The sequence below is a fragment of the Falco rusticolus genome, chromosome 11 (assembly GCF_015220075.1).
Source record: "Falco rusticolus isolate bFalRus1 chromosome 11, bFalRus1.pri, whole genome shotgun sequence".
Lineage (NCBI taxonomy): Eukaryota > Metazoa > Chordata > Aves > Falconiformes > Falconidae > Falco > Falco rusticolus.
Genome location: NC_051197.1, coordinates 12,223,146 through 12,234,943, shown reverse-complemented (window position 1 = coordinate 12,234,943; position 11,798 = coordinate 12,223,146). Strand labels below are relative to the sequence as shown.

General features: G+C 68.5%; 2 protein-coding genes across 4 annotated transcripts in view; both read left to right on the top strand.

Annotated features, from left to right (window-relative positions):
* The first annotated feature begins 1,153 nt into the window (after window positions 1–1,153).
* ARTN (artemin) lies at window positions 1,154–7,543 on the top strand. 2 transcript variants are annotated; one of them, XM_037404043.1, is made up of 4 exons: window positions 1,154–1,381; window positions 5,444–5,514; window positions 5,641–5,830; window positions 6,186–7,543. In XM_037404043.1, the coding sequence occupies exons 2-4, from the start codon at window positions 5,449–5,451 to the stop codon at window positions 6,620–6,622; spliced, it is 693 nt and encodes a 230-aa protein (XP_037259940.1). In that variant the 5' UTR covers window positions 1,154–1,381; window positions 5,444–5,448; the 3' UTR covers window positions 6,623–7,543. The 2 variants fall into 2 exon arrangements, with proteins under 2 accessions (XP_037259940.1, XP_037259939.1); XM_037404042.1 differs by lacking the exon at window positions 1,154–1,381 and having other exon boundaries at window positions 5,327–5,514.
* Window positions 7,544–7,955: 412 nt separating this feature from the next.
* IPO13 (importin 13) overlaps window positions 7,956–11,798 on the top strand; it is a 31,998-nt gene continuing 28,155 nt past the window's right edge. Inside the window, exon 1 of one of the 2 annotated variants that reach the window (XM_037404039.1) lies at window positions 7,956–8,031. In XM_037404039.1, coding sequence (XP_037259936.1) covers window positions 7,963–8,031 — 69 coding nt within the window. In that variant the 5' untranslated portion in view covers window positions 7,956–7,962. The remainder of the gene's footprint in view (window positions 8,032–11,798) is intronic. The other variant, XM_037404038.1, reaches the window with a different exon arrangement.

The window sequence follows — 11,798 nt, the reverse complement described above, 5'->3', positions numbered from 1 at the left end:
ACAAGGACCAGGGGCAGAACAGGGAGTCAGGACCCTCAGGTGTCTGGTGTAGCAGCCACAAAGGGGGCACACCTGGAAGGGGACAGAGGTCAGGCTTTGCACAGCCACCCCTTTCAGGGGACTGGGGACACTGTGGGCCCACCTGTATGGGGTTCCCTGGATATCCCCCCTGTGCCGTGCCCCACACAGCCCCCTGCCTACCACCAGCATCACACCCACAGCGGCTCCTGGCTGTGCCCTGGGGACATGAGGACCAGCCCAACTCATAGGGAAGGTGGGAGGGGATGGGGTATCCCCTGGGGATGTCTCCAAGCCCCGAGGGCTGTCTCTGGTGGCGGCAGCCCTCCCCCCCTCCATCGCAGCCCTCCTGGGCATCTCTCCCTGCAGTGGCAGGGCTGTGGCCAGTCCTAGCCCCACAGGGACAGCCAGGCAACCTGGAGCAGGACCTGCCACTTGCATGGATACTCTCCAACAGCCCTGCAAAGCACAGGATCCTGTTCCCCGTCCCCAGCTGATTCCCCACCCCAGGGACCCTCCAAACCTCTGCTGGGCCAAGGTGCCCAGGGTATCCCTGCTGCCATGGGGGCATCACGGGGGGCAGAGCCCACGCTCCCGCGCGCTCCAGCCAGTGGGTGTGAAGCCACCCGCGACCGCAGGCTCGGCCACGCCGCCGGTGCCGGGAGCGGGGTGGGACCGGGGCCAGGCGGTGCCGTGCCAGGGCAGGGGCAGCAGCCGCGGGCTGCCCGGCCGGCGGTGCCGCGGGAGCTGTCAGCCCGGCGACGGATAATCCGACGAGACGGGACGGGACGAGGCTGCCGGCCCCGCCGGTGGCTCGCACTTCCCGGCCGGCCCTCGGGGCCTGGGGGCCCGGGCTGCCGAGCAGCGGGGGACGCCGCCGCCAGCCGGGAGGCGCGGGGTCCGGGGCAAGACCCCAGGGGCAACCCGAAGCCGGCGTGCGGCCGCGGCACAGCCGGCGAGCGAGGCGCTGGCCCCGCTCCAGGCGGGGAGTTATATAAGCCCGGGGAGGCCGCGCTCGGGGCAGATGGCGGGGCAGGGGGCGGCCCGGGGCGCGCACCCGCCCGCCCGCCGCAGGCAGGGCCCGGGGGGCCGGCGGGCCGCGAGGGCTGGCCCCGGGGGGGAGCCTGGGCTGTGCCCCGGCCGCCGGCTCCGGCCGGGGGAGCACGTGTGAAGCGGGGCCGAGCGGAGGCGGCCCTGGGATTTGGCACGTTTGCAAGGAGCACTCGAGAGCCCCGGGATGGACGTGGAGGGCCCTGGGCGGTGACGTAAGGACTCGCACGGGCTCGGCTCGGCTCGCCAGCCGGCCCCCATGTCCCCGGGGCCTGCGACGGCCCCGGCGGAGGGAGGCAGGGAGACGGCGGAGGTAAGGAGCCCGGCGGCGGGTGGCCCTGCCGGGGTGGACCTGGCCGCGGGGCGCGGGCGGGCTGGGAGGCCGGGCGGGGAGGCCGGACTCCTCCTCCGGCGAGGGACGTGCACGCCAGGCACACCGGTGGCCCGCGGCGGCTCGGGGTGCGTGGGACGCCGGCCAGCCCCGCCGCGGCCCAGGCGCTGCCGGGACGGCCCCCGCCCTGCCCCCCCACCCCGTACGGCGGCCCGCTGCATGCGAGGGGTCAGCGCGGGGCTCTGTGCCCCCGCCGCCGGGCGTGGGGTCCCCGTGGGGCACCGCTCCCGGAGCGCTCCGTGCAGGGCTGAACTCGGGCCCAGGGGTGCCCGTTTGTCCGTCCCGGCAGCGCCGTGACCGGGCTGTCGGGGCAGGGAGCCCCGCTCCGGGGGCGTCCGTCCGTCCGGGCTGCGTGTCCGTCTGCCCGTCCGCCTGTCCCGGGGGTCGGCCGGCGGGCAGGTGGTGCTGGCGGGGGCCGAGTGCCGCCGGGGGTCCCGGTGCCGGTCCCGGCGGCGGTGCGAGTCTCCACAGAGGCTCGGCGGCGGCGCGGAGCCGGTGCTGACGCGGGGTCGGGCTGCGGCTCCTGCTGCCGGCGGGATCCCTGCGCTGTCCTGGTCCCGGGGCGGTCCCGGTGCCGCTGCGGGGCGGGGCGGGTCGGGATGCCGGTTGGGATCCTGGTGCCGGGGCGGCTCGGGCTCCCGGTGCCGGTGTCGGTGCCCGCCCCGCCGGTCAGGTGACGGCGGCTGGAATTTGACACCGGCGACGGCGGCGGGAGCGGGATGGAGCCGCCGCTGCCCCGCACTGCGCGCCCGCCCGCCAGCACGGGCACCGCACCCCGAGGCGCACCGTGCCCGGGACCCGCACCCCGAGGCTCAGCGGGAGCGGCACCGGCAGCGGCACCGGGAGCAGCGGCGGGAGCCGGTGCCGTCAGGGCAGCGCCGGCCCCCGCCCGCGCCCCGCCCCGGCGCGGCGGCGGCGGGCGGCGGGGGGCGGCGGGGAGTGGAGGCGATGCGGGGCGGCGGCGGCCCGGGGGATGGTCCCCGCCGCGGGCACGGTGAGTGCGGGCCGGGGCGGCGGGCGGCAGCGTCCGCCCCAGCCTGCCGGCGGCGCCGGGCCTCGGCGGCGGCTCGTACCGGAGCTGCGGGGAGGACGGCGGGGGGGCCGTTTCGCCGCCCGCCCCCCCGGCAATACCTGCGGGGCGGTGAAGGGGCTCGGGCCGCCCCCGGGCAGGTCCCCGCCCGGCGGCTCCGGCGGTGGGAAGCGCGGCGGGGCCGGGATTCCCTGCCCGGGCGGGGAGAGGCGGAACCCCGCCGCGGGCGCCCGAGCGGCATAGGGACGGTCTCGCCCGCCTTTGCCCCGGGCTCCCGCACCGGCCCCGTGGGCACGTCGGGCAGGTCTGTGGCCCGGCTGCCCGGGCGGTGGGCGGGGGAGAGCCCCGGGACGGGGGTGCGCGGGCCGGCGCTGCCGGCGCCCCCCGGCTCTGCTTTTGCCGGCTGGGGCCGAGTCTGGTGGCGCCCGTGTGCCCCACGTGTCCGGCTCCGGCCTCCCGCGGGTTTGCGGGGCGGCTGCCAGCGCCGCGTCACACGTGGGGTCGATGTCTGATCCCCCCCTCACTTCTCCTGCCGGGGCAGCGCGGCGGGATGCCGGGCCTCCGCCGGCTGCACCCGTGCCCGCAGGTGCCCGTGGGGGTCTCCGGGCATCTCCCCACGCTGCCCGGCAGGACCCGCGGCTGCAGGGCTGGCACGGCAAGCAGCGCCGAGCGGCGCCCGAGCATAGCCCCCTCCCAAAAGCGGCCACTGTACGAGCTCAGACCACCACCCAGCGCTGGGGCACGCACGGGCGCGCCGTGGATGTGCTTCGCGTGTGGCTCCTGCCGCCCCCGGGGGCCCGGGGCAGCCCAGGGGGCAGCCGCTCCCCGCTGCCCTGTGGGCAGCGGGGGGGCTCCCACCGGGGCTCTGCACGGGTGGGCGTGGGGTGACCGGCGCGGGAATTACCCCAACACGCTGGTGCTCAGCCCCCAGGTGCAGCACACGTGTGGCCGGGGGGGGGTCAGGCAGGTCCTCGCATTGATGGGCCTGATCCTGACCCTGGAAAGGGCTCCTGTGCCTGTTAATGGCCCAGCTGGGCTCTTGCAGGGGTGGCAGGGGCAGACCCCAGCCAGATCCCGCCACCCACATGCGGGAGTTGGGGGTCTGCCGGGGGTGGGGTGCGGATCTGGCATCCCCGTGGGGTGCCCCGGAGCTTGGCTCAGCCCTGCCGGTGCTGGGGGAAAGCAGGGGCCGAGAGGAGTTGCGGAGCCGGCGCGGGCTGCGGGTTGCGCTCTCGGGGAGCTGCCCCCGGGGCCGGGACTCCGTGCTGCGGAGACGCCGGCGGGCCGCATCCGTAGCCCCGGCTCCGGGGCTCCCGGGGGCGAAGGGAGGCTGCCCTCGCCCGGCGCCGCGCCGGCAGCGCTCCCGCCGCACAGCCCGGGGCCGTGCTGCCGCCGGACGGGAGAAGCCTGAACTGCACCGCTGCTCCGTCCCGTCCTATTCCGTCCCGTCCCGTCCCGTCCCGTCCCGCCGGGATGCTGGGGCCGAGGGGCCGCGGCGGGGCGGCCGGCCGCGGGAGTGGGGACCGGGGGGGGGCCTTCCCCTCCCAGCGGGGCGCGGGGACCCTCGCCTGGCCCCTCCGGGGGTGCCGGCCTGGGAAAACCATGACCTGGAGGCAGAGGCTGGCGCGGGGCCACGGGCCGCCACGGGAGCGACGTGCTGCGTGGGCTGTGCTTGGCCAGGCCGTGGCGGCTGGCCCGGCCGGGGGGCCCGGTGCCAGCCCTGCCTGCACCGGGGACGCATCCTGCCTGGTGCACGGCCCCTGCAGGAAGCACATGGGCCTAGCAGTGCCCATCACAGCCCCTTGCCACGGTGTGGCCAGTGCGGGGTGGCACCAGATGCGGCAATCGAGGCTTGGGGACCATCCCCTGAGATGCTGGGGGGACTGGGGAAATGGCTTTTGTGTCCTTGTCCCAGCAGTACCCAGCTGTGTCCCTTCATTTCTTTCCCAGGAGCGCTCTCCTTGGCGTGTCCCTTCCTAGCTTTACTAGAAGCACCTGGGACATGCCAGGGCAAAGCCATGGAGGGGACGGGCAAACTTCCTGTTGCAGGGTGTCACCGAGCTCCAAGGGGACAGTTCTGGCCTGAGAGACAGGGGATCTGGCAGATGGGCCAAGGAGGGTTCAAGCCTCCTTGGGAGCCCGGGGATCCTGGCTTGGGACACAGGGGCCTCCCTGCACCCCTGGGGAGCTGGGGAAGGAGGTGGCACAGGTGGCACGGGTTCCCCCAAGACCGCACTCGCTGCTCGGCTGGGACCATGCACAGCGGGGACTGAACTCCCTGTGTGTGTCAGGGCAGTGGACGCTGGGCAGTGGTGTTGAGGTGAGCCCAGTGTGGTGGCCTGTGCCCTGCCATGTCCCCATGGGACCTGCCTGCCCATCATGCCCCTTGCGGTCCCACTCACCCGGGCAGCTCTGGGGCTGCGTGTCCCAGCTTGGCGCAGGCAGCGGGCTGGGGAGCCAGCGCAGGGTCAGGGGGTGGCTGCACCCGAGGAGCCTGTGCTAATGGATTTGGAGTTTCCAAGGTCAGGCTCCCACCGCAAGCAAGAAAAACATTCCCAGGGAAGGGCCATGGGAAAGGCCCCCCCCGCCCCCCCCTCCGCGGCACTCCCAGCCCCAGCCACTGCTTCACGGCCCAGCCTGGCATCCCAGGCCGCTCGTGCAAGGAGGTGGCTGCATCCCCCTGAGGAGAGGTGCTGGGTACAGGCTGGGCCACCCCAGCTGCGAAATCTCTTGGAAGGGGTGCACAGGGTGATGAGGGTGCTTGGCTGTGCGGGAAGGAGACGGAGGGGGGGGTCATGCATGGGGTGCAGGAGGTGTTATGGAGTGCTGGGGGGTGAGGGAGGGGATCCATGCTTGTCAGGGGCAGGGAAGAGGTGTGTCGCTCCCAGGCAGCCCGCTCGATGCCCACTCCATCCCCTTCGCATGGACACTGACCCCCATCTCTGCGCTTGCAGCCAGCATGGAGCAGCGAGCAGGGCCACCAGAGCCGAGACCTGCAGGACCCACCACGCACCTGCAGCCCAAGGTGAGCCCAGGCCTGGCTGGCCATGATGGCCGGGACCACACATCCCCATCCCCAGCTCATGGAGCTTTGTCCCTGGTGGGGGAACTCTGGTCAGGGTTCATGCCACTGTGCTGTGCCTTGTTGCAGGAGGGGACATTGTGGAAGCTTCTTACCATCCTCTCACTGCTGGCCGGGCTGGCCACGGGCACTCTGCAAACCCCACACTGCAATGAGACGCTGGACACGGCCCCCACGCCGCGGGGCATGGCCACCGCCAGCCCAGCTGTGGAGGATGGCGTGGAGGTACCGCTCACCGCTGCCTGGAGCCAGCTGTACGGTGCGTGTTGGGGCAGGACCCCCAGCCTGGGCATGGTAGCCCTGAGCGTGGGTGGTTTGGGAGCTGCTGTGGGGAGCCCCAGCCCACACAGGGCTGCCTCTGCACATCGGGGCCAGGCTGGTGGTGGGGGACATGTGGGGTGCTTCATGCTGGGGATGATGGCAGAGCCCAGGGAATGAGAAGATGCTTTCCTGGGCACCCATCTGTACCGCTGCCCTGCAGGCATCCAGCCAGTGCTGTGGTGTGGTGGTCAGGAGGGGTCTGCAGGGCACAACGGGGGATGGGCAGGCTCAGCAGGCCCCAGGAGGGCAGTGAGCGTGGGGTGGGGTCTGACACTGCTGTCCCCTCTGTGCAGGGGACAACATGACGACGGGTGGCCCGGGCACCACAGAGCTGGTGGAGGACCTGCTGCTGCGTGCTGAGCGCTCACCGCCGGGGACCAGCAAAAACAAGAAGGGGTCAGGGAAACCCTTACGGGCAGCCCGTGGGCGCAACTGCCACATCCGCAACCTGATGGTGAAGGTGCGCGACCTGGGCTTGGGCTTCAACTCGGACGAGATTGTGCTTTTCAAGTACTGCAGTGGGTCCTGCCACCGAGCACGCAGCAACTACGACCTGACGCTGGGCAGCCTGCTGCGGCAGCAGCTCATCACCCCGGGGCCGCAGGAGCGGGTCCTCAGCCACCCCTGCTGCCGGCCCACCCGCTACGAGGCTGTCTCCTTCATGGATGTGCAGAACACATGGCAGACGGTGGAGAAGCTCTCAGCAGCCGAATGCAGATGCATTGGTTGAGGAGGGGGCCACCAGCTCAGCTCAGCCCTGGCTCGATGCTTGGTGACAGACCCTAGTTTGCCACGCTCAGTTGCACCGGCGCTCAGAGGAATGGTCTGGCAGAGGCTGGTGCCCCTGGTTTTACGTGGCCACGAGGGACGAAATGGAGCCATGACAGGGGATGGGCAGCCAAGCCCCCTCCTGCTCGGTGCCATGCAGCTGGTGCTGCCAGGGTCCTGCCTGGGTGCACCCCGGCTCAACCCTGGGAGAGGAGCTGGAGCAGGTATGGAGCATCCCTGCTGCTGGCAGAGGCCTGCCAGCCCAGTGTCTGCCAGCAGTGCCCAGCTTGGCTGCACCCTGCTTGGACTGCTGCTCTGGCACTCCCTGCTTTAGGGTAGCCGGGTCCAAGTGTCACCCAAGCTTCAGAGTGGGACAGAAGAGGAGCAAAACCTCCTGTCCCCTCGGGCACCCTGGGGCTGGTGGTGGCCGGAGCTGCCCTGCAGGGCGGGAGCATCCCCGAGGACAGGAGTGCAGCGGGGCCAGCCAAACCACACCAGCGCACAGGGTGGGGGACCTGCACCCACCGGGGCTGGCGGCAGCCCTCAGTGCTCCGGTGGGGCACAGGCACTCACTGGGACCCCTGCCCGGCTCCCAGGGGGGTGGCAGGGCCCCCCCGCAGCCCCCACCATGCTGCGGCACTAAACTATTTATTACTCTAAATTATTTATTTATTGTTCTCGAGCGGCAGCTCCTATTTATGACTTTGGGCCCCCGGGGGCCGCGTTAATTTAACCCCAGCGCTGCCGTGAAGCCCTGGGCAGCGCCCCGGCGCCCCGTGCCCCCCGCCCCCTTTTTCTATTATTTGTAAAATGGGAGGGATAAGCTCTATTTTTGTACAGTCGCCTTTTCCCGTAGCAATAAAGCGATGGGCTGCGCGTCCAACTCCTGTCCGTGCCCGCGATGGGGGGTGCCCGGGGCTGGCAGCGGGAGGCTGGGGGCCGTGCTGAGCGGGGCCCCCGCCGGCGCTGCCCGTGGGGGGCGGGGGCGGCTCCCGGTGCCCGGCAGGGGCCGCGCGTGGGCCGGGACTACCGCTCCCGGCGTGCGGCGCGGCGCTGCGGCAGGTCCCGGGCTGCCCGGCCGCGCCTGCGGGGCAGCGGGGCGTGGCGGTGCCGGAGCGGAGCGGGGAGGCGGTGCCGCTCGGGGCGTCCCTCGGGCGCCTCCCGGCCCGACCGCCGCTGCCCGCCGCGCCGGTGCCGCCGCCCTCGTCGGGGCGGGGAGGCGGGTCCCGCCGCGATGCGGCTGCCCGTGCGCCGCCGCTGTCGCCCGCCCGCCGCCGCCGCCTCCTGAGCGCCGCCGCAGCCATGGAGCGGAGGGCGGAGGCGCCGCCGCCGCCGCAGGGCCTCGACTTCACCGTGGAGAACGTAGAGAAGGTGGGCCCGCCGCCCCGAGCCCCCGGCCCGCCCGCGGCGTTGGCGAGGCGGGTGACCGCGGGCGCGGGATGCTCATGCTGCCGCGGGGGGGGGGCGGGGGGGGCACCTTGCGCGGCGGTGCCGGCCGCGGGGGCGGGGGTGTCGGCGTGCCCGGTGCCCTGCCCGCACGGGGGCGGCGGGGACCCGCCTGCGCGCCCGGGGGGTCCGGTGCGCGGCGCGGGAGGTGGAGCCGCCGGGCCCGGTGCGGCCGGGCAGCCCGGGCCGGGAAAATGATGTGGCAGAAATGGGAGCGGGAGGGAGGAGTTGTGCCTCCGGCGGGCGGCCGCTGGGTCGCCGTGCTGCAGCGCCGGGCTGGGAGAGCCTGCGGGTCTGTCCCGGCCGCGGGACCAGCGGCATCGGTGTGATGCTCGACATGGTCAGTGTCTCCATCAGGCAGGGAAGGGACTCTCAGCAGGTGCTAGGAATTACAGCTGGGAAAAGCCTTCAGAGGGCAGATGGCCCAGCGGTGCCTTTCTGAACCTGGAATCGAGCACCCCTGCTCCTGCTGATGCTTGAGGTCCTGCTAAGCAGCTGCAGGGTGAGAGGACCAAGGTCATGATTGCCAAAACCTGGTATCCAGGGAATGACCACTGCAGACTGAGGCCTGCTGGCATCACGCTGCTGCTGGGAAGAGCCCCAGGCAGCCCCGTGTGACCTGGGGTTCATCATGGAGGCCGAGCAGGGCACCCCAGCCAGCACCCGGGGAGGCAGCCGAGCGAAAAAACCTGTCCCTTCTGCCAGCTTGGGGGTGATGGGGGCAGGGCAGCCGAGGCTGCATCCCTGAAGGGCAAACAGCAATGGAGAGCTTCTCCCTTCCACTCACCCTGTAGCCAGACAGCCGCTCAAAGACCAACAAGCCTGTCAATCCATAGTTCGGTCCCCAGACAGCTAGTGGGAATCCCAGTGTCCTCATTTTTCCTCGATAAGAATAGATTGAGTTCCTTGCCAAAGCAATGCCCATGGGTGTGCCGGTGGGCACATGGCTTGTGTTTCACACCCGTCCCTCCCCAGCAGCTTGCTCGGCCTTGTGGGGGGTGTCGGGTCAGGGATGTCAGGTCTACCTGGGCACTGGGTTACCTTTGTGGCCGCAGGTGAGACACAGCCCACCTCTTCCAGGGAGACAGCGACAGAGCGTGGCTGGGGGGATTAACTGATGTCTGGAAAATGCTACATTAATGCAACCTTCTGCAGCTTAATCTGCATATATCCAGGGCTGCTGGATGATTTTTCCTCCGACTTCCTTTCTCTTCGGCAGACACAAACCGCTCCTTTGTTTGCACCAACAATGAAGCACACACTTGCCCGGGAAGGGTGGGCAGTGCCAGGGCAGGGGGCATCTGGCGCTGGCTGGGTGAGGTGGGGCTGTGCTGAGAGGCAGCTCGCTCTCAGCACACTGCTCTGGTTTTAGTCTTCTGCTGCTTGGGAGGAGGCAAAGATGCCCTCTAGGATGCTTGTCTCCCCTCCCCCAGCCGGCCCAGCTTCTCCCGGGTCTCCATAGGCTTTGCCATCTCAGTGATGTCCTCTAAGGTGCGGCTGTGGGCCGCGAGGCTCTGAGCTGCTGGATGGGGGCAGCAGTACTGTCTTTCCCAGAGGGAGAAACACGGTGTGGGATCAGAGGTTCAGCAGCTCAGAGCCCTCCTGTGTGTCTCTTTTCAAGGGAGGGCTGTGGAGTCTTCCTGGTAAAAAGCGAAGGAAAGGTGCGCTTTGCTGAGAGCTGGGCTGGTGGGAGGCAGGTGGGTAGAGCTGCTTTGTCAGAGGTGATGCTGGCAGATAGATGAAGCTTCTACTGGCCTGGGCTGTTCTGCCTGCCGTGTTTTGTGCATGGCTCTATTAATAACACTGAATACTAATTAAAGTCAGGGTTTGACTCCACGTTGAGTCAGTGATAAGTGCTCGGGTTAGGAACAGCGTAAGGAGCTGGTTATCCCTCAAGTCAGAGGGTCGAAGCCTCTCCAAGTCACCTGCAGTAGAAGTCATCATGTGTGGCAGTTGTAGCCAGGGCAGTCTCTGGTGAGATCGCACCTGTCATGCTCTTCTGATGGTTTTTGTGGAGAGGATTCACATCCCTAGAAGACCCTTCTGTACCCCTGCTGTTTATTATGCGGTGTCCTGGGCAAATGCACCTGCAGTTTTGCAGGGCTCTGGGTGCCCATGTAGCTGAAGAGGATCATTGCTGTATTTATCCAGCATGACTTGTGCCAGAGGGAGGCAGTTAGATGCCTCCAGCTGTGACCAGTGGTTGCGGGGAGGTGGGAGGGTGCAGATGCTGTAGGCTGGGCCACTGCTGCCCTTTGCCAGCCATCAGGTCTGAAAGGCTGCGGGCAGCTGCCTTGGTTCCCAGGGGGGTGTCAGGTTCAGGTGCTGCACTTCAAGAGCCATCTGAAAGTTGCTCCCTGTATTTTTTTGCTTTGTTTTTTTCCATAGGGAGCTCTCCCCTGATACAGGGAAAGAGTGGGGCTGTGCTGGGGCTGAGCTGTTGCAGTATGGTTACTGCGTCAGTGTCCCCCCAGTCCTAGCTGAGGGCTGCTCGGCTGCTTTTTGTTTCCATCTGAGCCTGACCTAGATGCTGCTCTGGCTTCAGCACAGCTAGAGCAGGCTGGCACGGCCATGGTGTTGTAGACCTGCTGGGTGGCCGGCAGCTCTGGGCTGGCTCTGCTTCCCTGCACCTGCTGCTGAGCAGGGCTCTGCTGCTGCAGTTGGAGGGATGGGAGGGAAGGGAAGGCTGGGCAAGCTGAGGGCTTCAGGCTGTAAGGATGCTCAGCCTCCCCATGCCTAAACGGTGCAGTCTGGTTTGTGACCTGCATGTGCTTTTGTGTGCCCAAGGGCTGTCCCCGCTGTGACTGACAGCCTGGTGATGGGGTGACTCTGCCCTGTGGAGGTGACACTCCTGCTGCAGTATGAGCCCTGCTCTGGTGAAGGTTGATTGCAGACATTAGGTCCCTGCTGGCTGTGTCTGTCTCGGAGGAGTAGTGCACAAGCAGGACTTGTGCCTTGTATTTCTGGTCTCCCCCGGTCAAGGGTAGCAGCACCTAACACTGCAGTATTGGCCAGGAGAAGAGGACTGCGAGACCCTCTACCTGTTTTCAGTGCAATTGAATCTGCCCCCCGCAATACCCCCCTTTTTGAAATAAGAAAGAAGGCAGTGCCATTCCTCCATGAATTTCCCAAGTGCCTGCTTTCACCCGCTTTTTTTTGTCTGATTCCTTCCAGGTCTTTCCTCCCTTGGCCTGCCTCCCATCCTCTGGGGTGTTTGTAATATTCACTGACATCTTTTCCCTAGCACATTAGCGGTCTGGCGTCTTCTGGTCCTTCCAGATTGCCATGTGCCTCTCTGGAGATGCTTGATGAACGCACAGAGTCTCTCTGGCAGGATGGGTAGGCGGGATGTCATGGAGCTAACATCCGGAGCCTACTGTGATGGGAGAGGGGTGGCTTTGATCACCGCTCCTCAGAGATGCTGAGCCTTGAGGATGTGGCAGCTGCTGGGGCTGCTTTCCACCCAGGAGGATGGGGAGGAGAAACCCAAGCGCATCTGCTTTCTTCAGAAAAATACTGCCTGCCTTCAGAAACCTGATCCAGAGAATCATGGATACGTCAGGGTGGGGGAATGGCACCCCTCTGTCTGGGGCACTGCTGGCAGTGGCTGGGCCACTTCTTCCTTAAAGGCAACCCACGTACATGAGATGTGGCAGCCCTGCCAGGGAGGGGAAATTAGGAGGCTCGAGAGG

Coding starts and splice junctions, on each gene's coding strand:
- ARTN (XM_037404043.1), top strand. CDS start 5,449: ATGGAGCAGCGAGCAGGGCCACCAGAGCCGAGACCTGCAGGACCCACC. Junction 5,515..5,640: donor CCACGCACCTGCAGCCCAAG/GTGAGCCCAGGC, acceptor GCCTTGTTGCAG/GAGGGGACATTGTGGAAGCT. Junction 5,831..6,185: donor TGCCTGGAGCCAGCTGTACG/GTGCGTGTTGGG, acceptor CCCTCTGTGCAG/GGGACAACATGACGACGGGT.